Source organism: Drosophila suzukii, chromosome 2L, assembly GCF_043229965.1.
Source record: "Drosophila suzukii chromosome 2L, CBGP_Dsuzu_IsoJpt1.0, whole genome shotgun sequence".
NCBI lineage: Eukaryota > Metazoa > Arthropoda > Insecta > Diptera > Drosophilidae > Drosophila > Drosophila suzukii.
Genome location: NC_092080.1, coordinates 13,224,210 through 13,250,138, shown reverse-complemented (window position 1 = coordinate 13,250,138; position 25,929 = coordinate 13,224,210). Strand labels below are relative to the sequence as shown.

General features: G+C 38.1%; 1 protein-coding gene across 1 annotated transcript in view; it reads left to right on the top strand.

Moving 5' to 3' along the window:
• Positions 1-917: 917 nt before the first annotated feature.
• The window catches only part of CadN2 (Cadherin-N2), a 92,549-nt gene continuing 67,537 nt past the window's right edge, over positions 918-25,929 (top strand). The window contains exons 1-2 of the mRNA XM_065868985.2: positions 918-969; positions 12,730-13,442. Of these exons, the coding sequence (XP_065725057.2) occupies positions 13,388-13,442 (55 nt within the window). The 5' untranslated portion in view covers positions 918-969; positions 12,730-13,387. The remainder of the gene's footprint in view (positions 970-12,729; positions 13,443-25,929) is intronic.

Here is a 25,929-nt window from a genome sequence, read left to right as displayed (position 1 = left end):
AATTCCTCAGATATTGTCTCAGTGCATTTGTGCACTTGGTTGAATGTTATCTACCATGCCAAATGATGTCAATGAATGGTTAGATGAGGTGTGCTTGTATGAGTCCCCGTATTATATAACTACCAGTCCCACACACGCATAACAGTTAATGACGGCTCTGGAAATTCCCTGGCAGGAAAAGCCCAAGTTCCCGACAGAGCCCAGCCGAGCCCAGCCTTTCATTTCCACATTTTTCCCTCCTACCAAAAAAAAAAAAATGTTCTATGCCGTTTTCGTTGTTGTCGTTGTTTGTTTTTCCCCGGTTTCCCTCGAGCCACTGCCACTCCCCCCACCCACACCGCCCCCTTTTCCGCTTGTACTAACCATTGCCGTCTATTGTCTCATTGTCTGTGCGCTCATGTATGATTTTTTATTATAAATAAGCTTGTAGGCATGTGTCAGCTAGGAGGGAAAAAGCCCTCTGTGCCAACTAAACTCTGGCCGTAATCTGAAATGGTAAGGCAACAGCGACAACAACAATGTCTGGCAATCATGGCGAAACTGCCAGCAAACAGTAAAAACAGAAACATCATGGGTAAAATACAAGAAAATGTGATGTGACATTAAAATTTAAGATTTCAGGGAAGCATTGCCCGCAATTTCATTAGATGAATGCAGGCAATTGGCTTTAAATAGGAAGCTGTGGAAATGAAAGAAACACGAGTAAATATAATAAATACATTTGAACAAATAACAAGACAAAGCTGGGCAAACAGAATACTAAATTATTTTGAATTGCAGTTGATTCATATTTAAATACATTTAAAGAAAAATCAAGCAAAAATTTAATTTGATTTTGATTTTGCCATATAAATAATATTTAATAGTGGAACATTTTTTTATTTGAAGAGGTATACTAAAAAATTATTTCTTTTTTCTTTACAGCTCTCACATTTTGAACTAAAATACCAAGCGTCAGCAATCAGAACTGTAAGTAAAACTCACCGATTGTTTTGAGCAAGAAATGAGCTCGTTTAATAATCCCCATTCAGACAATTTCTTTTAATTTATTTATGAAAATGTCTTGTAGTCTCTTTTCATTGTTAAAACAAATTTATTTCTTCCGAGCAATTCAAATTGAGCACCCATAAATACCTTGAGCAGTTGCCGTTGGGCTGGTTGATTGTTATCCCAGCGCAAATCTGGGCAATTCAATAAAAAATAAAGACACACAATTCAAAAGCACACACACACATGCTGCATTTGTCTATCGAAAGCAATTTGGTTTTATTTAAAAATTTCCGAGAAGCAGAAGAATTGGAAACCTTTGGCAGGCACACGATTTGTATATCTAAATCGCAAACAAATCGAAAGCCGCAGACTTTGTGTGGGTGTGGATGAATATCTCAATTGCAAAAGGAGTCGATGGAAACCAAAGGCAGGCCGAGGAAAATGTGGTTGGAAAGGAATACACATTGCCCAGGGCTTATTTGTCGATTGTGCGGCAATGCAACACTTTTTTTTTTCAATCCCCAGGTTTAAATGAATAATGGCAGGGGCAATGGCAACACCATTCGCCATCCGCCAATTCCCTTCGCCAGCCACTCGAATCCTTCCTTCCTGGAAACTGTGGCTGCGTCATTTCCATCAGTTGATTGCCATTATGTTGTTAAGGTGGAAAGCGACGACATTGTGTGGCAGCAATATTGCGACACTTGCAACCGGCAACTTGCAACAGCACACAGCACAAACAAAGTGCAATGAATGGAGCAGCCTTTGCTGTTATTGTTCTGCTGTTGAGTGGAAAATGAGTTTACACTTAAGTAAATCACTTTTGCGCTTTCATATTGACAAATGAAATTAACCCCGGGCACTGCGGAGAGAAAGGAGACTTTCTCCCCCAGGGCTCGCACACGTAACACATTGCGTATACGCAATATCTGGGCTGGCTTGCCTTCCTGCATTGTTAACTTGTTTATTAGTGAATCGGACATCCCTTCGACCTGATTCGGAAAAACCGAACCGGTGATAAAGAAAATTTGATTTCGAATTGGCATTACAAACCTCAGAATTGAGGTGGGGCTTGGGGTTGGGAATGGGTATAAAAAAAAAGGGTCAGAGGTTGCAGGACTTACTCAATTTGCTGGCTAATTTAATATGCAGGCTGCAGAAAAACCTACCGAAAAGTAAAATAAAGGCACACCAAACACATTCAGCTCTCGTAATTGGATTTTGCAAAGTTATTGTCTACAGGCCGCACAGCCCCTTTCTTTATCCCTCGTTTCCATCTCGCACTCGCTGCATTTGAAATATCGAAAAAGTTTCTGTATGGGAAAAGGGTTTCGAGTCCTGAGTATGAGATATGCATGCTAAGTCACGGCTGACCAGGCACACGAAAGTTTTAAATGACTTTTGCTTACTCTTCGGCCCAGTAAAAAAAGAAAAGTACCACTCACACATCTGTATGGCACAATAACTTTCCGCCTGTAAGTTTAGTTTAATTAAATATAAAAAAACACAACTATAAGGAGGGCAAAAATTGTCAACTCTGGCAAGTTTCGCAAGGCACACAACTATTCCAATTTATGTAACATTGCACGTTGGCAACTTTTCAAATTCTTACTGCCATCCTAAAAATCCCTTCTTTTGTGCCGTGTATATGTGCGGAAATATTTTCAGCTTTTCAACACCCAAAAAGTTTCTCCTCCCTCCTGTTCGCCAATTATTTAGTTAATTTCACTGATTCAAGACCCCTCACTGTTTCACCTTAATTTGATGTTTCAAAAGTTTACAATATTTACAGATCAAAATAGGCAAAAAAAAGCATATCTTGTTTCAAATCTGAATTCTTCTCAAACTTTGCATAACTTGTCATCTGCAGAAAATTACTTTCACGTCAACAGGAATAGCATTTTCCTACCGAAAGTTCTTTTCGTTTTCTTTGCCAAACTTATGTTCGACACACACAGGGAAAATTCTTTAAGCTTTTCCGTCAGACGCATATCAGTAAACTTCGGAACTCTGTTTGACTTTTCCGGCGTCTTAAGGATTTTCTCACGTTGCAACCAATACACTGATTTTTTTATGCCTTATAAGATTGATTATCGCTTAAAATTTGAAAACATTTTTTTAGCTGCTTCTCTAGGGTTCATGGATTTATAAAAAGTTTTTATACATTTTCTGAATTTATTTAAATTTTAAAGATATATTTTAATACCTATTGTTATAACACTAAAAATTTTTATAAGATTTCTTTACGTTTTTATTAAGATAATTAAGGAACTTACTTAAAATTGAACGTGTTGCCCTTAGAAAAGGGTACTTACAGATTCGGTTTGACTTGTTCTTCTCGTTGGAATTTTAGTTTTAACCAAACACATGCATAATATTCATAATGAAAATGTGCAAAGTGCAGGCATAAGTTGAAGTTTTTGCAGGCAGCTCTCAAAGCAGTTTCCACCGCTTTCACCTTCACCACTGGAATTTTCCCACCCCATTTTCCCACCCGCGTAATCTTTCTCCTAGAGCTTTGAACCTGCACCTTCCGCTGTAACTCAAAACTGTTTGTTGGCAGTTTGATAAAGTGTGTGCGTTATTTTCTGCTATCAGCTGCTTCCTGTTGTTAAGTTTTGCCAGCCAACTTGTGTGCATAAAGTAGGTTAGCAACTGAAACTGAGGCAAGTACAAATTTTAATGCCACAAAACTGCGGAAATTGTTGAAAAAATCAATTCAATATGGTAGATGTTATGCTGATGCTCATTGTAATCTCTTCCAAGTTCCCATGAGCCACAGCCCACACAGCTCGCATAACAATGCCAAGTGATAGTAAAAATCAAATGTTATAGACACAAAGACTTGCCCTGGCAGGACCGAAACAATCTGGCCAACAGAGAAGTCAATATGCGCCTGGCTTGTGCATTTCTCAAGTTGGATTATATTGCGGCAAGCTTTGCATGGGGGAAAATGTGGAGCAAGATGAGGAGATTCAAATGCACTCAACTTCCTTAAGGAAGTCCAAAAAAATGTGAATGCATTTTTTATATATTTTAAATGTATTTATACAAAGCAAACACTCTTTTAGGCTATATAAGCAAAGGGGCTTCATTATATTTAGTCAATTAATATATTTAATTTTAAGGAAGTATATTTGAAAATGTAGAAAAATGTGTTGTACTTCTATACAACTTTTTCTTATTTTTAATGAATTTAAACTTTGATTCTATTTTTAACTTCAAATATTTTTCGAAGTGTTGAAAGGGCACATCCGGCTGCAAAAAACTGCAACGTCTTAGTTTTTAGCCGACTGTTGCCCTCTTTTGACTGTTAATCGGCTGCAAAAACAAAATGTACTCGAGTGGCAAAACTTCCCAGCATCGTCAGCCAACTGTGAATGCAAACAGGAGCTCCTTCGGCAGTAAAAGGGGTCAGAGAAGGACTTACAAAGGGCAGAGGATCAGACGGCAAACCCTCGCAGACTGGAAGATGCCCTAATGCGGTTGCCACACATCACCAGTTCCCTGGACGGCTGGCAGTTGTTGTTCCTGTGGCAACTTGTGGCCATGAGTGCCTAATAGCAATTCAATTTGTCCCAAAACGTAAGCTCCGAAGTGGCAACAACTTGGAGAAGCAAGAGATTGAACGGAGTTCTAGAACTCAGAACGGGCTTAGACTTGTGTACGGCATCAAAGAGCATTGGAACATTCAAGGATACGAAATACAAATACATTTTAATAATAAATAGTAAAATTTACTCAATTAGCTGTCAATAATGTGATTTACTTAGCTACCTAGTCCACAACTTTTATTTGGGTATCAAAAATTAAAGCAAAAGGATCCAATTTCACCAATTTTCAAAATAATAAGCTACTTATTTACAGATAATGAAAGTGTAATCCAATTAGACCAGCAACGCGTGCTTAAAATTTCACATTACAAGGAAAGTGAAGACAATTATAGCAATCAAAATGGAAAAAATATACCCCTTTGGAATCCTATCTGGAAAAGTGTGTGAACTGAATGGCAAAGCAATTTTCCTCGAAAGTGTTGAGCAGCTTCAGGTTATACCGACGAGCTGAAGGGATAAATGAGCGAAAAGCTATTAGGTCCTGCCGTAAATTCAACAGTTTATTGGCTCCCTCTGCCCAAAGTGCAGCCAAAATATTTTGCTCTCCTTAATTGAAAATGCACTTGGCTCGAAGAGGAGATGGGGCCACCCAACAAAAACCCCCATACAACCACCGCTGCTCTGTCTGGAGCATTTCTAATGAGCACTTAACAATTACATACCTCCTGATTACGTACTAGAAGGGCCGGGGGAATTCGCTTTCATTCCTTTCCCTCCTTCTTGAACAAAGTTTAGCACATACTTTGCTCTACTTTATTTCCCAATGTCCTTTTAATCAAAAGCCAACTTGACCGGGCCAACAACAAAGACATCCAATCGAGAACGACTTTCACAAGGGGCATTCACAATCGAGCATTGAACAGCAATCGATTTAGTTGGTGGAAGTGCTGGCCCAGAGGAAAAGCGAATCCTGCAGGACTCGAAGTAGGAGCTGGAGAATTCACCTTGTCGAGGACTTTTCAAGATGCACTCATTTAATTGAGTGACCCAAAAATGAACGAGCTGCATGTTTAATTTCTCGCTCTTGTGCCTCTCGAGCACTGATTGAGATCCCAGACTCCCAGTCGATTGCTCTTTAAATATTTAAAGATAATTTCACTGTGAAAGGGCATAAGTGGTGTCTGCCAGGAGTCACCAAAAGGCACTTAAGTGGCCATAGAAGGGATGTCTTAGGAGTCTTTCATTATGGGAAGAGGCTGCCAGTTGAGCAGTATACTGCACTTTGCAGTTAAGAACAGCTAGCTGAGGATTTAGATCTTCTAAACTTAAAACAAAAAGGATTTAGATATTCTACTCTTATGTCAAAGAGGATTTAGATCTTCTTAACTTATAATAAAGAGTAGACTGAATTCCAAAAATATATATACAAAATATTCCTTAGTAATACTTTTCTTTCCGATAATTTCAAAAAAAAAATATATATATTCAATATTCCTTAGTAATACTTTTCTTTCCGATACTTGAGAAATTTCATGGTATATAAATATGTCAACGATATCAACCTTAGTAAAAGTTTTTTCGATACTTAAGAAAAATCCCATGGAAACTTCCAGGCATAGAATTATACTTGGCCATCAATTCAAACGATATTATCCTTAGTGATAGCTTTTTCCGATACTTAAGAAAACCCATAGAAATTTCCATGTGTAGAAATATACTTGGCCATCGATAGGCACTTTCGGCTCCTTCCCCTGGCTAATATCAACATGGAGTTACCGCAAACAAGGCGATTGCATGTTTCCAGCGAATTAATAAACCAGAAGTACACGACCGTCCTGGAGCACTCATCCAAATCCCGGGGTCCCAAGGGCAACCCCTACCAGAAAAGCCCGTTAATGCGTGTACATAAAACCAAACTGTGATTTGCCCTCTTTCCGCCACGGTTTCCTCTTTTTTTTATACATCAGAAATTTATGCGGCCCGAAGGTTAATGATATGGATAAAAGGAGGCGGAGAGCTCAAAGTGCTACAACTAATTATGCGCATGTGAGAGGAAGTTGTATGTGGGTGGGCGGGGTTTTTTTTTGGGGGCGTCATGATCCGGGCACATTAGTTGTATTATTCTAATTAGGCAACGGACAAATTAATCGTATAGCGAAAAACCCAATGAAGTGTGGGCATCACAGGGAAAAGCACTTTGGAAAATGGTCAGACATTAACACCAGCAGCTGGTTTTCTTTTTACCTCCTTCCTTCAGGTGTAATCGCTTGCAATTTTTTCCCTTACTTTAGCGATTATTGCGGTTTTCATTTGACCCTTAATGTGCAATGGTTGCGTTCAGCATGGAATTGCCAGCGCTTTAATAACAATCAACTAGATCCACCCCTTTTGGCCATTAAAAGCACTTAATTTTTAATAACCAGCAGTTAAATGGTCAGACTCGAAACACACATTGCATTTTAACTCCATTCGGACGTCATTACTTGAGTCAACATGCAATCAATGTGATATATTGCGTGCAGAGTGTGAAATGTTGTTACGTAATTAATAATAAATAAAAAGGAAAATGTGGTGAAATATTGGGAATTACAAAATTAATAGAAGTTCAATTATCGATGAAATTACACTGAATTTTGTTGTAAAATATAAGGCATATATATATTTCATTAGAGCTTGTTAGCTATAAATTAATCAATACTTTTTATCTGATCAGCAGAAGACACAATCTACTCTCTTGTTCATAGGAATCCATAATTAATTAAAGACAAAGAGCCATTTCTTAACTGAGACCCCTATCACAGGCTGCTTCGTGTGTATCTTGAGATACAAGTACCAGGGCATAAATCAAATCAAAAGGAAGGTTATCACGTTGATCACGTAATTGATTATGTAAGCTGTGCAGTAGGTGTGTGCTGGGGTGCCGTATATACGAACATATATATCAAGGGGAAATGCTCGTTTCTGTTCCGCCAAGTGATTTCGCAATTAACAAGGAAAAAGTTAGCTGTCATTTGAGGGGCAAACCGAGGGGAAGTTGGCCAAGAGGAGCACGCAATCCCCCAGCACGTGGGCATAAAAAGTCCAGTCTCCGGTCTCCGGACTCCAAACTACAGACTACGGGTCCAGTCCGGTCGGAGGCCATTTGGATGGCCGGAGTTTGCCATTGTTGATGCTGCCTCTTTGGGACGTGACAATAAAGCGGCGAACCGTTAAACTATTGTGCGGCATAAGGATTAATGTCATTTACATAATTTGCCCATGTGTGAGTGGGTGGGTGGTGGTGGAGAAAGTGGAGGATTTGGATGGGTTGCAAAGCCCCAAAACAGGAGAACACGCGTTTCGGCATTTCAGCATTTTGGCCACTCGTACGAGCAGCTGCTGCAACATGATTGAGCTCTCAAATTGCTAGACCACGCTCAACGCTTGGATCATCATGCTCTTACACTGGCAACAAAAGTGATACACAAAAATTCAATGATTTCCATTTACTTATATCAGTGTATTTCAATTGAAAGAAATCTAGTTTTAACATGACTAAAAAAAGTTGATTTACCTCCCATTGTCAAGGCAACTAAATAAATAATGCTTATATGTATATATACCTATAGGTAACAATAGGAAAAAAACAAACATAATTAGTAAAACATAATGGGAGTGAATGAACTTTAAGTGTCAATTAAATATTAAAATGTTATAAATAGCGAACAACTGCCTTTTAATTCTTACCACAATCGTACATGACAATACATGACATTGAAATATAAATAAAAACACATATCAAACCAGTATTTTGCACAATTAAAAGTCAAATTGCGGAATACATTACGTATTTATACTTTAAGATTTTTTTAATCAAATGATGTTAATATTGTACCCAATGTTCGTGCAGTGTAACCACCATAATCAGAGAGTTCAAAGGCTAAGGAAACCGAACCAATGGCATCCGAAATGCTTCGACAAATTGCGAGCACTATGTGCGTTGAAGCCTTGTTTAATTCGTTGTGTATTTAGCCGGGGAAACTCATCGAGTTTTCACCGCTCCCACTCGCTCTGCCCACCCATTCGTAATCAGAGTCCGCACCTGTCATTTGTTTTCCGGCATTTTCCTCCATGGCCATAATTATCCCTCCGGTTCGTGCTCATCGATGTGCAATGTCGGGACTTTGGGACACCGGGTGGACATTTTTCGACAATAACGGCGACAACCGCAGTGAGCATGGTGGACTGGTTGTCCGTCATCTAGTTGAAACTGCATCTCCTCCTATTTGACTCTGGCTTAAAATAGTTGGGGCGGGGTAAACATAAAAACTTTGCCCCCAACACTGTCAAACCACAATGGAGTCCCTTCCGCATGCATGATGGTGGCACAGTTGGGTTTTTGGATGGAATGGCAAGTGGTCTTTGTCAGTTGCAACTCCCCCTCAATACGGGCATATCTCAGTAGCGACAATTGCATTGGAAATTGGATTAAGCACATGCCACAAAGAAATCAACAGCAGCTGTCTGCGAAATTGCAGCTTAAAATGTGTTTGGCATAGCCGACTGACAGGGAAAATTATTGTGGGAAATATAATAATGGTATATACTAGGATATTACATTTAAATATAATTATAGAAATTATATAATCCATAACTGAGAATAGCAAGAGAAAGTTATTAAATTAAAATCGAAAATATCTCTCAAATTTTTTATTAAAAACATTTTTTTTTCCTCTGTTTACACATTTTTTTTCTTTTCTTAAATGTCTTAAGACATTTTAAGTCTTAAAACAAAATATTTAAAATAAAAAAATATTTAAAATCAAAACTTAATTAATAAAAAATTTCCTTGTTAACATTTTTAACTGGATTTTACCATAAAAATTCTTTTTAACAATTTTTTTTTTATTACTTCTTTACCACCAATGAAAAAAGCGATACGGACTGTGTCATACGCCTTGAACAAACACATGTCGCTCGTAAAAAATGCTTGCCATGTGCTGAACAGACAGTGACTATTGCACTGCTTCGCAGTACCAAAAAACCACCCACTTGGAATGGAAGCACCCAAAAGCACCCGGTACCACAATCATAAAGAATCATGGAGAGAAATTGTTGAGCATAGTCGTCATATCTAGCCCATAACTCATGCTTTGTCCTCTTGTTCCACGAATCTGTCTAGAGCTCCTGCCACGCCCCCAATCTGCTGGCACGCCCCCTTCATCCAGTGCCAACCCCACGCCTTAATCTGTAGTCGCATTTGGGTTTTAGGATTTGGTTTTTGGTTTTGGTTTGGGTTTGGGTTTGGCACTGGTTTCGTTGACGTGACGTGACACTGGAGTTTTAGCCTGGTTGGCCAATGACAATGACATCGTCATGTCTTTCGCAGAAACATGAGATGCTGCTCCTCCATCGTCTAGTCTGTTTTTTTTCCTCAACTCCTGTCGATCCAGATATATATCCATACATGTATGTATACATATGAACCGCACTGTATGGAGATGAAACGGGGAATGCCAAAAGCGCGTGCCTTACACGTGTCAGTGGTCATGTCAATTGTCCGAATGAAGTGCAAGTTTGCTTGGTTCCATGTGAAAATTTGAGACACTCCTGGCATTGATTTCCAACTGTTGATGAGCTGAATAGAAGAGCTTCAGGATGAGCTGATTGACGGTTTCTGCGGCAGTTATGCAGTGATAAAAACGTTTGCTAATAGGTGCTAAGAATCCTAGGAAAATATATTTCGAATTTAAGTATTAACATTATAGATATTTTTAAGTAGAGAAATATGCTGGCATCTGATACAATAAAATGCTTACAAAAGAAAGTAAAATACTTAACACGAAAATAGAATATTAGAATCATCAAAAATTTATTAACTGTAAAACAAGAAAAATAAATTTGACTTTAAATAGATTAAGTAAATTTTATTTCTAGTCTCCAACTTTTTTTCCGTGTAGTTATCAACAAGTAATGTACTTATTGCTGCAAGCAAAGTTTCATCAACTCGAACTAGTTGGTGAAATTTTGGTTAAACAAAGTATACCGCTAATTAGGTAACTTAATAGAGACCATGGTGATGAGATGCCAATGAGGTCGCAGTTGTTGATAATCACGATGATGCAGCAGCTTCCTCTGGGAAATTGAGCACTACAGCGAACATGTTGAGCATTAATAACTTGTGATTTATAGCAGGAGATTAACTTTCACCCACGATGAAAGCATTCCTGCTTAAAATGGTGTTAAATTGCTACCAGTTCGATCAAAGTTTTCCCCGAAAGTCTGTGCGTGTGGGTAGAAAAGTTTTCGCGTCTAATTCGAAAGGATGGGCAAAGTATTTGATAAATGGTGCATGTGATTAGTGGATAAATTTGCCAGTGGTGTTTAGTTTGAAAATACGGACTTGTGAATTGCCGAAAAAACATATGTTAACATATATTATAAGAAACATAAGCATGCTGTAGCTAGATATATTTCTATTTTGCTTATACTCCCTTGGTTTGCAACGTTTTTATTGATCATCTTTTAGGATTATGCCTCTCTTTCGTGTACCATAAATAGAAAAGAAACACCCTTAAAGCGACAGACACTTGGCATAATAACTGGTAGCATTTGCATCTTTTCCAAAACATAATGACAATGTCGGTCCCCGACCCTTCAGTGATTTCTAAACTGTCTTTTGTTGTGCCAAGCTCACAAAACAGAAAAAAGGAACTGGAAAATGAGGAAAAATAGGGAAGCGTGCATGGAGTGCAAGATAAGTCCCTGCTTTATCCATTCCCCTTGTGAAAACGCCACAATGCACAATTTTTACGCGCTCTACTTCATAAATTAAATAGCAACCGTCCTCTGTGCGTCTGAGTGAGTGCGATTCTTTCCACACATGGCAACCGAGAGGAGTACACACACAGGCAGTTTTATTGTCTTCTGCGGTTGTTAGAAAACAAAACGTCAAGAAAGTAATTCATGGCTCAAAGAGACGGGCCGCGAAAAACGAGACGAGACTAGACCAGAACCCCAATACAATGTGCCAAAGTTCCCTACAAAGTGTTCGAAACAACCTTTAAATAACAATCACCTCACAATAATCCAGTTTTATACATTGAATGAATATAGCTGGATTTTAGGAAAAACAAAAATCATTCGATTTCATTTAAAATTCAATCTAAATTTACATAAAATATATATTGTTTTCCATCACAACAAATAACAAAAAAATATAGCTGGCAGCTTAAATTAAATTTGAATATATTTATTCATGTTTATTTATGTCACCTTAATTCAACTAATCAAATAATAGTTGTTTGGCTAAAAACATAATTGTCACAAATTACAATTACTTTGAATGTATGAAAATTTGTTAGCCTCTTAAAATATTTCCCACAAAGTAACACTAAAATAGCAATAAAATGGCGTATAATATTAATGAAGGCCTCTCATAATAACAGCTCATCTGGCACTTAAAAATTTAGGGCTACATTTTCGGGTCGATAAAGTTGTTTCCTCGAGTTTATGACACCTTTATGGGGAGTAAACGAAGCCAAAATGACAACAATAAATGCAAAATAAGCTCTCATTTTTTATTGGTCTGACTTCGGTAAGCTGGGCGCAAATTTTCCAGCTTTATTTAATATATTAATTATGGGGCGGCTACTGTTTAACTCATTTGCTCTTTTGCCTGTTTCCCTGTTTACTTCGCAAATATGCACACCACACTTTAAATATGCGATGCAAAAAATGTGTCACACAATTATTCAATTTTACTTTTATGTCCCTGCATTTATTGCATTTTTAATCGCACTTAATATTTCAGTTTGTCGCGCTTTGTGTCTGTGGTGGCATGTTATTATTTTCTTCTGTTCAATATTTATTATGCCAATAATTTGTGCCTTTAACTGGGTTTATAATTAATCAATGACACTGGCGGGGAATGTAAATACCAGCAAGTTAATATAGCAATTCCGTAACTTTTTTGTGATCTTATTAAGCTGCGTAATTTTATTAAAAATGCGTGTCAAAGGGCAAACATATTTAAGTGTCGGGATTTTGTATGTATTTTTTGTTATTTATGAAAGAAGAAACAATGTCCACTAAGTATTTTAAATTATGTACATTCTCTTCAAAGAAGTATTACTTGTACTTTCATTTTTAGGAACCCAAATAAGCAAATCTAATCTTTATGTTCTTCCCATTTCTTCTTTTGCAGAGCTCGCAACAACTTAAGCTGGATTCAATGGGAAGCACAAAATCGCAATAATTGACAAATCCAGTTAAAAACTGTCCAATCTCCCCAAAGCGAACACAAAACCGGCAGTAAAAATAACTTAAAGTCCGGGCCAAAAAAGCAGGGCAAGAAACAACGGAGACTCAATCCCAAAATTGCCCAGAAAATTGCATAAAATTGCAACTAGCCAACAGGAAGTGGAGAAGTGACAGGGAGAGATACGACGGCGATAACCAAAGGACACAGACGGGATAAATCCGAACGGGGTCAGTCATTTAGTGCACGATTGCCAGCCCAGACCAACGAACTGAAAGTTTAATTGCCTCTGTTATTCTGAAAAAGGAGCAGGAAAAGCAAGAAAAGCTAGGAAAAGCAAGAAAAGCAGCCCAGGCGAATGCAACAATTAAAATCAAAAAGTTTTGGACAAGATGATGCTGCCCACGCCGTGGCGACAACAAATCCCAACTGCTGAGCGCATCCATCGACAGCCCTTCCGAGCCTAAGATCCTGTGGAAAATCAAGGATACGACTAGCGTGCAATCCTTCGAGCGAAAGAAACGGACTGAGACTGAGCGAAAGAGAGGGGGAGAAAGCCCGCTGGCGAGTGGCGGGGCTTTTAAATCGTCTGCTTCTAATTTGAATGGACTCAGCCGCATTCGACATTCAAATGCATATTTGGAAACTTTTGTTAATTGGTAAGTGCCAGTCCGTGTTATTTTATGCTTGATGAAAACGAAAACTTGACCAGTCCCAGCCAACTTCTGCAGACCTTAATAAAGTTGCACTTGAAAACTAGATTAAAAAACCAAAAAGCATTAAAGGAAACTTAATAGGGAAAAATCAGATATTAATGAACTTATTAAATACTTAAATTTTGATTTGGAGACTATTTTTAAAGACTACTTTAGTTCTTGAATTATTTACAACTACCTTAGGATCTTCAAAAATTTGGCAAGTGTATTTATAGAACACGTAAAGGGGAAATCTGAATGCTAATTTCAAACTTTCAACGCGCTGCGCTTCTTGAATAAAAAAGGCAAAAGAAAAATGATAAAAATATATTACAACGATAGCAAAATACTCTGCAAAAATAAGAACCTTCTTTACAATTTAATACGTTTAAATAAGGCAGCCCAAAATATACAGCGCCCTCGAAATGTTTCCCAAATTTACAAGTGCTTTTAGTGAGGGTACAAAGCAAAAAAAAAAATCCAAGAGATAGGAAACTCTTTTGAATAAAGGGTTAAAAGTTGCCGCTCTCATATTTCTGTATTTTATTTTATTCTTCGCCTTTTCCTCTTTTTCTGTTCATATTTAACTTGGCCAAAGAGTTTTTTGCCGCCGAGTGGAACATTTTTTTTTATGCACCCCCTCACTTCTTGAGCATTTCAGCAAGGCTGGTTTAAATAGTACTTTCACCTACTTTCTTCCGAGTTAAAGTTGTTGAGGGTTAACCCACGGGAATAGACTCTCCTCCATGGCAGCCAGAAAGCTTTTTAATTATGAAGCAACATCTCTGGGGTGAATCTGCGGGCGTTTAGTTAACTTGTATTTTTCAAGTTTATTAGAAAACAAAAGTTTGCATTACGAAACTCGCCGGAGAAGTACCAGATGCTCAGCGGTTTGGAAATTAATTTGCTGCACTAAAGTCCATTGCAGGCCAATTTTCTTAGCTTATTTGCTTAAAGCAGAGCCTACTTTTTTGTCGATAAACAAACAATTAGTTATGTTTGCGTTAGTTTTGTGAAACTAAATTCACTCATCCATGGTAAAATAACATGTAGAGTACTTAAAAAATTGCCCTTCACAGAACCTACACAATATACTAAATTGTCATAGCAAGTTGTTCCGTGAATTCTTCAGATCAATTTATATTTTTCAATAAAATTATTTAACAAAAATTAAAGGTAATTGCAGAGACTTTCAAATTTCCTTGTTGGCTAGTTAATAATAACAAAATTTTAAATAATATTGTAATGGGCAAATACATTAATTTTTAAAGTGTAGCTAAAAGGGAAGCTCCCAATTGAATAATGCATCTCCACCCCATTTCCGAAATTAATTTGATGCACTTGGATGAAACTTTTAGTTGCGATTGCCATCCAATTGCTTCGCCATATTAACAGGCAATCAACTTTGATTAATATCGAGCACAAAGCGCTTGCCTCTCGATTCAAGTTCAATTTCAATTTGTGGCCCGCATTTTCCGCGCCAGAACGATTGCATTTTTTCCTCCTCCAGGGCACTTTTCCCTTCAAGTTTGGAACTTTGACATGAGGACTTGCAGCACTTAATAAAGTTATTTATCTAGACCAGAGTCTGCAGTTTAGCTCGAGGTAAAGAGCATGTGCGTTGAGGTGATTGATGACATCGATAAGTTTTTATAAATTGCAACCGCTCGGGGCGGACATCCAAGTCACTTCCTATATATATATAAAAGCCAGATAAGCCCGCCTTAAGCCTTGGCATCTCGGCAGTCACTCTAAATTGCGCATACTAAAAATCTGCATGAACTGGCAGAAAAAAGTGGTAATTTCCCTGCCGCACATTCCGTTGCATAATTACGCCATCGCCACTGATTTCGACCCCAATTAAAAGTCAACTGCACTTGAGACTTACTTTGGCTGACCACACACCGCCGGCAAAAAATAGAGTTCGGAGCAAAAAACTGGGTAATATAGAAATAAAAGTGCTAAAACTTTTGCGCCAAATACTTAATGAGTGGCTCATAAAAATTCCCATATATATGCAAGTGAAGTTTGCAGAGCGGGCGAGGGCCAAACACCCAAATGTCAGACGCAAACAGAAACCTCAACAATTAAACTTTGACTGGACTCTACAAACTGGCAGACCGAACTGTTTTATAATGTATAAAGGTTTTCTGGCAATGTCAAAACAAAATCACTGCAATTTGCACACACAACTTGGCCAGCCGAGTTATTCAAGTGAACAGATGCTCAAGATCCGACTGTTACCAACTAACGAGAGCCTTTGTGGCCCAGACGTGTGGTTTTACTTCAAAAACAATATTTCCCAAAAAACGTTGCAGGCTTTTTTGGGGGTTTCGACCAGAAGTTGAGATTGAATAAAAAGTTAATTTTTTAGTTATGAAAAATATATATATTTTTTAACCTTACCTATGTGTACTTTTCCCAAGAAAACTCCTGTCTCAATAAATTGTTTGTACTCACATTGTCCAAACTGCTCTTAAATAATATACGGCTTTCTTGAATTTTTTTTTAAAATTTGTTTTACTTTAAAAACTTAAAAATCGTGGGGAACGTGGTGAAAATCCAAAAAACTCTCCAGAAAAGCTTTATGACAGGACTAAACGAAGGATGCTGTTTTTCCATAAAAGCTTTATCCTATAACTGTGCTTTTAAATGCAGAATGTATAAGGGTTTTTCAAAAAGCTTTTATGGTATACCATCTTATAAATGTTGCTTCTTCTTATAATTGTACTATAATATTGTACTCGTATAATATACTAACGTTATAAAAACATTCCCGAAAATAACTAGTATAAAACAACTTTGAAAACTTTCTAGCATCATTTTATATTACTTAAATCTATAAAACAAATGAAAACTTATATTCGTAAATATTTTTCATTCGACAACGAATATAAGGTTCTCAAAAAGCTTTCGAGTATAAGGGATATTTTATACGACATATAACATCATAAGCTTTATATAAGTGTTTTTTTGGATATATTTACCTAAACTGAAAGTAAAATGATTGGTATATATGTTTGCATTTACAATGATTAAAATCCCTATATTTATTCCTACCAGTATTTTAAATTTATAGAAAACAGAAAAGTGTTATACGAGATATTACAAGAAGAAACCTAATAGCTAAGAGAACCTTCAAATGTCATGTGTTGAGTAAATTATAAATTAATTCTTCACGTAATATGACACCACCCACACCACATGTTAAAATTCTTGCAACACCAACGAAATGTCATGCTAACTCAATTGCAAATGGATGCCAACTTCACACATCGCACTTAAGCAGCATTATTCAATTTAGACGTCACAAATGTCATCCGTAATAGAGACAAACTCAAAAGGCAAGAAAGTCGCCGAGAACTGTGGCAATAATACAAACAAATTAGAAATTACGATGCGACAGAGATGACATCCGAGGGGCAGAAGAGGGTTAAGGGCAGAGCACAGAGGGCGGAGGGTTAAGCCGTGCCAACTAACCCGCAAAACCATTCAGAATGTTAGCACCGAAGATAAGAGCAGCTACTACAAGTACAACTGCGGCTCCGGCAGGAAGAACAAACTACAGCCCGGAGGGGAAAGCCAGCTTAAAACTATAATTTGTAGGTTGTTGCAGTCTGGCAAAGCCACAAACACACTCATGTGTGCGTGCTGCACAGTAAAAAAAATTTTCTTAAGGGTAATGTCATATAGCTCTGAGCTTTATAGTCAATTAAAGAATCTATAAACAATTTTTCCTCATGGTAAAAATACAAAAATATATCTGTGCATTTTGGATCTAATTAAAACGATTTAAATATAATACTAACTTGTAGTTCTTATAGAATTTATAAAATTTTCTTAAAAGGTTTTTATATGTAGAACGTAAGGAATGCTCTATAAACAATATTTTAACATAGTAATTCAAAAAAAAATATTTTCGCGATATTAAAACTTACCGGATTAGTAATTAAAAAGTAGTAATATAATAAATTATTTGGAAATAATATAGGAAACTTTTTAATAAATATTTGAACCCATATTTTCTAGGTGTACTCACATGAGAGTCTGGGGTTTTTATTATTGTGGCTTCATTTGCAATGCACAAAGTGAACGGGACAGAGGAGTTATAGTGAGGGAGACAGAGGGAGGCAGATGCGTGGCAAGTTAGCGACCACATCTGAAATGAAAAATCTCAAGCACAAGCTACACATGGCAACAAATTTAAGGAAAAACAGGCGGGTTGCGATCCCAAGAAGGGACAACACTTGTGGCTTTTCCGCTCACACTCACATGAGCAGTTGCTGCGGGTGCTAAAATGGCCACAGCCACAATTTGTGTTGTCACGAAGTAAATGTTGACACTTGACATAGACAAATACAAATACACACACACACATTCACCAGAAAGCACGCATTCGAAAGGAGAAAGAGAGAGAAAGTGAAAAAAGAGTTGCTAGCTATCCCGTTAGGAGTTTGTTTTATGCTTCCGCACACTTGACATTACACTGCCATTGCACATCCTGCCCCAACGCCCATTTGTCCCATTTCTGGTCCTTCCTTTCATTTTTTGGTCTTGTTGTTTCGCCTTTAATAGGGTAGCAAGGTTATACGGAATTTAGAAGGCAAAAGAGGACAAAAGAATAATCAAATTAATTGGAACTGCGTAAATTGCTTCGCTTAAATTGCTTTTCGATCTGCTTCGCATGGTCACACTAAGCATTCTTTGCCCAAATTGCTTTTATAACGGTCATGGTCACACTGAACACTTTAAGTTCGAAATGAAAAATATTAATAATTTCAAAAATGCAAAACAAATTTCAGTTCGATATAATACATTTTAGTCTTTAAAGAGTTCAATAAATTTACCTTAGATGAACCTTTTTTTTCTGAAAACCCAAAATCCTTTTTCAGGGTATTCCCCCAATGACTTTTGCACCCATCCTATATTGTTTATTTGGATAAGAATCGCTGCCTAGCCCCACAGACCACTTTATTGTCGTTCGTGCCTTTATTCAATTTTACTTTGACTGCTAAGCTCACTCGAACACCCAACCGTCCCATCTTTTCCCCACCCATCGATCCATTCACGAGGCGTTTAGTTGCCACTACTCGAAGAGGGATCCCACCCCCTGCCATTCCCTATAAAACCCCTATAAAGCCCCCTGACGAACCCCGGGCACCCTGCTCGTGACACTCTCTGATAGCAAATTATTACAGTCTGATGAGTTCGTCCTGCTGATGAATGAATGCGAAGCCAATAAATTGTGCTCTGGGCCAAAGATACTGGACCATTTTTTGTTTTTCCTGCCCTGCTTCGTTACTTTTTTTAGGGAGTGAGGGACGGGAATCTTGTTATATTCAAAGTATGGGTCACATCAATTTGTTTACTTTATTTAAGTTTCTGTTTTGATAAAAATTGTTTGCATACTTTGTAGAAGTCAGCTGCCTGGTCTCTCATATTTGATTGTTTGTCCATGCATTATGGACTCTTCGTTTGGGGACAATATTTTCACAGGACAAAGGACTGCTGGCCTCAAGAATGCTCCATACATACATACCTAACTCAACTTAATTTAATTTATCTTTGAATTTCCGAATTAATCACGTGCATAACTCAGGTCTAAAGGCAAAAGTCAAACCGAAACCAAGGACCGCAAATGAGCGGGCTTTTGGTTGTGCCAAAATATGTTCAAAGAAATTAATTACGCCGGTGGAAAGTGGAACGTGGAAAGTGAAAAGGGGAAAGGGGTGCTTGGGGGCAAATACCTGAGTATCCTTATTGGCCCTATAATGCGGTAAGTGGGCAAGTGCATTCCAACTGCTCCGAGCAGCGTCCCCCCTTCGTAATCCTTGCAAAATAAACTACCTTGCGGTTCAAAGTTGATGCCCGGAAACTTTTGGGAATGCCTCGCGTCCGCAAGTTAATTAAAGTGCTTTATATCCTGTTGAGGTATCCGTGCACTTGGCATTTTATCTTCAGGCTCTTGACTTTTCGGCTGTCGAAACGGGTTACTCTTCACGTCGGATTCGCTGTAACTTACGCATGTGCCAAGATAAAAATATATAATCTTTGGATTGCCTGGGAAAGTCAAAAGATTATAACTCCAACGACAATGCCACAGGGCTTTTCGTGGACCACTGATAGATTAATTCGATTACGTATACGCCACGTTGCGTTCGAAATTCGCGACAAAGGCATAATTTGCGGTGGCATTAAATTGAAATGAATCGACTCAATGTAAAGTACCATAGTTCAGGCGGCAAACAAGGCGCAGTGAAAAACTTTAATGCGACAATTTGCAGCTGCCACAAAGACGGCGAGAACAAGGGAATTGGCCGGGGAGAAGGGCAGAATTGTGGGCGGGTAGACAAAAGAAAACTGGCAGAGAAAAGTTGCAGCTGGGAAAGCTGGGAAAGCGAAGCGGAAGCAAAACTTGCCGGCAACTTGCTGACTCCTCTGAATGAAAATGAAGTTGAAAAACCAGCGAGAGAACCAGAGATTTTCAGGAATAACCCGTAATGATTGCAAGAGTTTTTGATTGTGACAAGGAACACACTCACACAAATCTGGGCATACAAACTCATATATATATATTCGGCTAAACGATGATAAATGTCCAGGCAGGCGACACGAATTTGTCAGGACCCCGAAAATAGTTTCTGATTAAGATCTTTCTGCCCATTTTTTGGGTGGCTGCGTGCAAAGGCATATAAACTGTGAATTAACTGTCTTTTGGGGGCGGCAACATTTGTCTTTTGATATGAAAATAGCCCTTGGCCAAAAGTGCTTAAATTAAATAAATATTTATGCATAGCCCCAAATCAAATCGCAAAATGACAAGTAGCAGCTGTCAAAGCAACTGCGAAGGCTTTTATTGCTATACCCATCGGATGTTCGTGCTCTTTTACCTGGTTGTCATTTGCGAAGGAAGTGGCAGATGACTTCCTCTGGCTGGACCACATCCTGTGATGGCCATCTTTACCATACTTTTCATTGTTTGCTGTAACCTTTTTACCTTTTGTAACCTTTTTATGCACAGAGAAAATTTTATTTCCTTTTTTTTATAACTATTCTTAACATTTTGTTGAAAATAAATAATGGATAGCGTTTTAATATTTATTAACCTGAAGAAAAAAATGTATTACCTATGATAGCAATTAACCCTAATATTTTTGTATTGTTGCAATTATGCAATGGCATTAAAGTTTAATTTTCTTTTTGTCAATAAAATAATTAAACTCAGTAGCTAACAAAAATGTTTAATCAAAAAACAATCCTCAAATTTAAAATGTAATGTTAATTACTAAAAATATTTAATAATTTTTTCCAGTTTGTTGTATTGTCTTGCTCATTTCCCCATTCCCTTTCTGCTCCCCACTACCCCTCGAGTTATTTAAGCTGGCACTTATTTAGTTCTCATGTAAAGTTGATGGCTGCTGAAAAAGTTTCCCTCGCCTTTGTTTAGCAAAAGTTAAAGTTAAACTGTCTTCAGCTCGAAAGCCAAACAGTTTGCCAGCGTATTAGAAATTCCAGTACGCAAAGTTGCTGGTGTTTTTTGTGTGTTCCTGGCTGCTCTTGGCAGCGGCTTCCTTTGACACAAGTCGGTGGATCCTTTGGCCCCATCCCCGAGGCAAGATTCCTGTGCTCCCCTTATTTACTTGTGGCTGGCCAAGTTTTCATTATGCTTGCATAATTGAATTCCTTTTGGGGGTCAACAAGTTGTTGAGCAGGGAATAAATGCGAAAATTATTGGTCGAGATTATGAGATTGCGGGCGATTCAATTTAATTATATATTCTAGTTACTTATTTATGTGGGTTTTCTAATTGTCGATCAAGTCCTTGAATCAATTTCTATTTATTTTCTATGGACTGCATTTATTTACACACAGTTATTTGTAAGCATGGCAAAACATAACGAGAAATTAATTCTGAAACTTTAAAAAGTACATTAAGCTAACAATGGCAGCCCGCTCTGTTTTGAAATCCAATTAGTAGCAAACGTATTTGGCCTCTCCATCAGGCTGATACATTTCACTGTCATGAAAAAGAAAGCACACATTTTAACATGCTGCTGTTTAATTCAGCACACCCTTGGTTGAATTTCCGAGGAATATTTATGCTGCCACCATGTTTGTCCATCAAAATATTAGCATAAATATTTTCCCAATTTTCTCCCTTGTTGCATGCCATATTTGCATTTTGCTTTTAATTTTCCCGCTGCATATTTACATAGTTTTCAGGCATTCGAAGAGCGTGCCTGATTAGGCGTCTCATTTGGTTATTTTCGATAATAAATAATGCAATTTTAAGGTCTTAGTTCATGGCAATTTATGCACCTCATTATTATAGTGGAGGCGTAAAGGTGTAAAAAGTGCAAGCACTTTTTCTAGCAATTTGTCACGTTTTCCACAAGGGACGGTTGGCCTTTTCCGTATCAAGGCCGTCTTTGGTTGCTAACGAGTGTCAGCTGCGGCGGCGAAATCTTTGAGATTCATGTTCGGCATGCAAACGATGTCACAAAGCGCCGCCTGCCAAGATATTTGCCTTGACGAGCGTGTGTCAGCCTGGTTGAAATCCTTTGGCTCTGCAAAATCGAATTTTGTCTCTTGTGGATTAAGCTTTAAACCGGAGAAATGTGGAAATTGTGGCCGAGTTTTCTGGGTTCATTGCACCCGCACATAAGAGCCAATGCGAATGCCTGACGGAACAGAGTCCTTTATTTCAATTCACTGCTGCATAAAACGCGGAGCAGCTAAATGCCTTGAAATATACAACAGCAATTTGTCAGAGTGTGCGTGAGCCAGAGACAAATAAACAACAATTCATTTGTGCGGAAAAAGAATAGATGAGAGCGGAGTGCACTCAGAAAATTAGTTGCAAATTAATTGAGATTAATTATTTAGAAGTTAATTCTAATCTTTTGGACTACTGCCAAAAAATTAAATACTAGTTTGTTAGCGTAGTTAATATAATTACCAAGATGTATAACTGATAACTGTATTATATTGATTTATATAAATTAGTTTAAAGTTGCTCTTTAGATGTTTTTCTTGATGAGTCTCTTTATATACTGATATTTTAAACATAACTTTCCAAACTAATACCTATTTCCCAAAGTGCATTATAAATTCGAGGGCATATATTCAACGCACTCGCTCATGCAGCCAGTGTGTCACTCTGCGAACCCTGGCAACCCTGGATTAGTGCATTTTGTGGCCAACTGTACTCATACTCCCCCATCATTCATATGGACCGTCATGCCATTGGCATTTATCTTCGTTCTAAACTGGGCATTGTTCCCTTGTCTTTTGTGGGTTGATTTGTACAGCAAATAGATGGGCAGACAGGACATGTTAATGCGTCGGAAAGTTGACAATCTACCTGTGCTTCAGCCCCCTTTTTGGATTGCCGTATTGACCGCATCTTTGGTCATTTTGTAATAGTTACACTCGTTCCAGAGCTCAATGCCTATTGTCATTAGGAGAACGCATTCGAGTGGTAAGTGCATGTCTGTGACCGTATAACGATGGCCCAAAGGCTTCAATGTGGAGCCTCTGCGGCATTTTTCCATCATATCGCCCCGGGTAAATTTTCCTCCCAACTCCTGTTCGGCAAAGTTAATTGAAATTTAGAGCTCTTGAAATTAACTTTTCAATTATGCCTCCGCAGTCGAATTCTGTATAGAGACCCAGCCCATGGCTGCTTTTAATGTTTGCCAGTGCTGCATTGGCGAGTTTATAGGATGTTATATGTGTTTTATGTTGGCAGTGTTGTCGCTGTTTCTGTAGGTCGAGCACTGAAAGAAAAAAGGTTTGATGTAAAAAATATTTTCACAAAAATATTACTTAGTGATTTAAATAGTAAACGACTTTATAAGAATTTATTGTTAAACAGAATAATTTAGTTTAAATTTAATATATCTAAGAATGCAACTATTGTAAAAAATGTATAAGAATCATTAATAACTCTATCTTAATTTTTTTATGTTACTAGAAGATTAAATATTTTTAAGGATATATGCATGGTAATATGTATAATAAGTTAAATGTTAAATTTTATATTAAAAGGTTTTTATCGTTGCCTGTTTTGCATATCTTATCTTATGTTTAATACTCAACATGTATCATTAATTCCTTTTTGAAATCATATAAATAGCTTTAGCTACTGGAATTTCGTTCAGTGTACCCTAAGTGATCGCAGCCAAGTCCATTACCATCCGAACGGCTTTCTGTGCGTTGGGTGCTGTTCTGTGCCGTTGTTGGTGGACAACATGTTGACAACAATAACAACGAGTGCATACATGCCTCGTTGCAGAAATTATAGACATAAAAGCTATGTGCCTGCCATCCTGCCAGGGCACACATCCTGCTAAAATACCGTTCTACTCGGCCAGAGCTGACATGACTGTAACTTCAGCTGCAATGCCAACAACGGCAGCAACGGCTGCGTCGAGAACAAAAACTGTTGCACTGTCTTTGCCTGCAGAATGACATTCATAGGTGGTTTCGAGAAGGGGCAACATTTTGGCCCAAACTGAGGGATAAAAATTGCATTTATGCATGTGACGTGTTGCTCGCCCCCGACACGCCAGCAATTTGGCACAGAAAATCGGGGCAGAAGGGGCTGGAATTTTTGGGGGAAAAGCGTAGGCGAAGTTTTGAGTTCCTGCATCGGAGATTTTCCTGTCATTGGCGACCGCACCGCACAGCCCGGCCAGCTAACAAAAAATTAAGCTGCAAAATGCAGCTGACACTTTGAATGCAACGGCAAGTTGCTGTCAACATGGTCACTCCAAATCCGTGGGGTGTAACTCATTGAACGGCCTGACTCAAAAGCCTATGAATAAAACCTTTTCGATATAAATGATTTATCGAAGCACAGTACATTTGCGTTTTAAGAATTTATTTTACAATTGCAACTAGTTAACATATCTACACTAAAATATATTTACTTATTGACATTACAAATTCCTGAATTAATGTTCTGAAAAGTTAAAAAAAAAATTTCCCGATTTTGTATATTGATAGGATATTTTTTATCGGATAAATGATTTATCGAAGAACAGTACATTTGCGTTTTAAGAATTTATTTGACAATTGCAACTAGTTAACATGTATACACTAAAATCTATTTACTTATTGGCATTACAAAATCGTGAATTAAAGTTCTGAAAAGTAAAAAAATATTTTGCCCGATTTTGTATATCGATAAAATATTTTTTATCGGAATATTTTCAATTACAAATGAAAGCTTTGTGAAATAAAAAATGTTTATATTTTTAACTTGACTTTTCCATTAGTTGCCTACATTTGGAGTGAACTTTTCTACCATTTCAGCCATATGACCCCCCAATAAATCCTCTTAATGAGGAACAACCAGAACAAATCCCAAAAAACTCATCCTTTTAACCCCCCCATGCTAAGTGTTTTTCCCGCCGGGATTAAAGCCCCATGAAAAAGCTCCTAAAAAATGGTGAAAACCCACTCCAGTGCCTGAAGCACTTGGAGTGGACGTGGACTGCATCAATGCAGGACGTGTAGATCGGGCAAACATATATAAATTTCTGCACTTTTTGGGGTCAGCGGGATAATGCCGATGGGCGTGGCAGCTGCCTCTAACGCACATGTGCCAGTAATTTACATGCCTGTCTATTTGCCGGCGCTTGGAGGTCGCTGGCTGTCAGGACACTGGTGAGAAAGACGGATGAATGGGTGGTGTGGGGAAATGTGAGGGTTGTGAAAACTGAAAGGAAAAGCGGGGAAAAAGCCAAAGGAGAGAGAAAGAGAGAGAGAGAGAGACAGGCAGAGAAAGCGGCAAAAAAATTGGACATGTAAAATTCGCCAGAAAAAGACGCCCATTGCCGATGCAAAAGGCAACCTTCAAAACAGTTGCATGCATTTTTCAATTTTAGGATGACGAGGCGATGGTTTATACGCCACACCCCCTTTCACAAAACCGCCCCCTTTTTCCCGCACTTGCAGGCAGGCGTTGGTTTTTCTGCTGGCTTAAAATTTCACCGCATGACATTCATCATGGAGCAGGACCATTTCGACCCCCAGCTGTGTGGGAAGGGTTAAGGCTGCCACTGCTTTTTCGCCCTATGTATGTGTGCTTTAGATATTTGGGTTTGTTTTTGTACTGAGCAGGAAGGCACTGGATGTGTGTGTGTGAGTGTGTGTAGCCAAAACAAACATTGCAAAATTTATGTCGTCTCATAAATTTGTAGCATAATTCTGGAACTGCTGCTACTGCAGCCGCCACTGCCACTCGAAAATGTTTGGCTGCAATTTTGTGCTTCTGGCCAAGAGCAACCCAACATGACCCGTTTCGACCCGGATTTGCCTCTGGACCAACTTGGTTTGGCCTTTGAGCCGTTTGCCCCGCTTCTTTTCTCTGTTTGTTGGTCTAACGAACCGCGTAAATGCAATTTCTCGGGTTCCGTTTTTGTTTTTTCTTTCACTTTGTTGC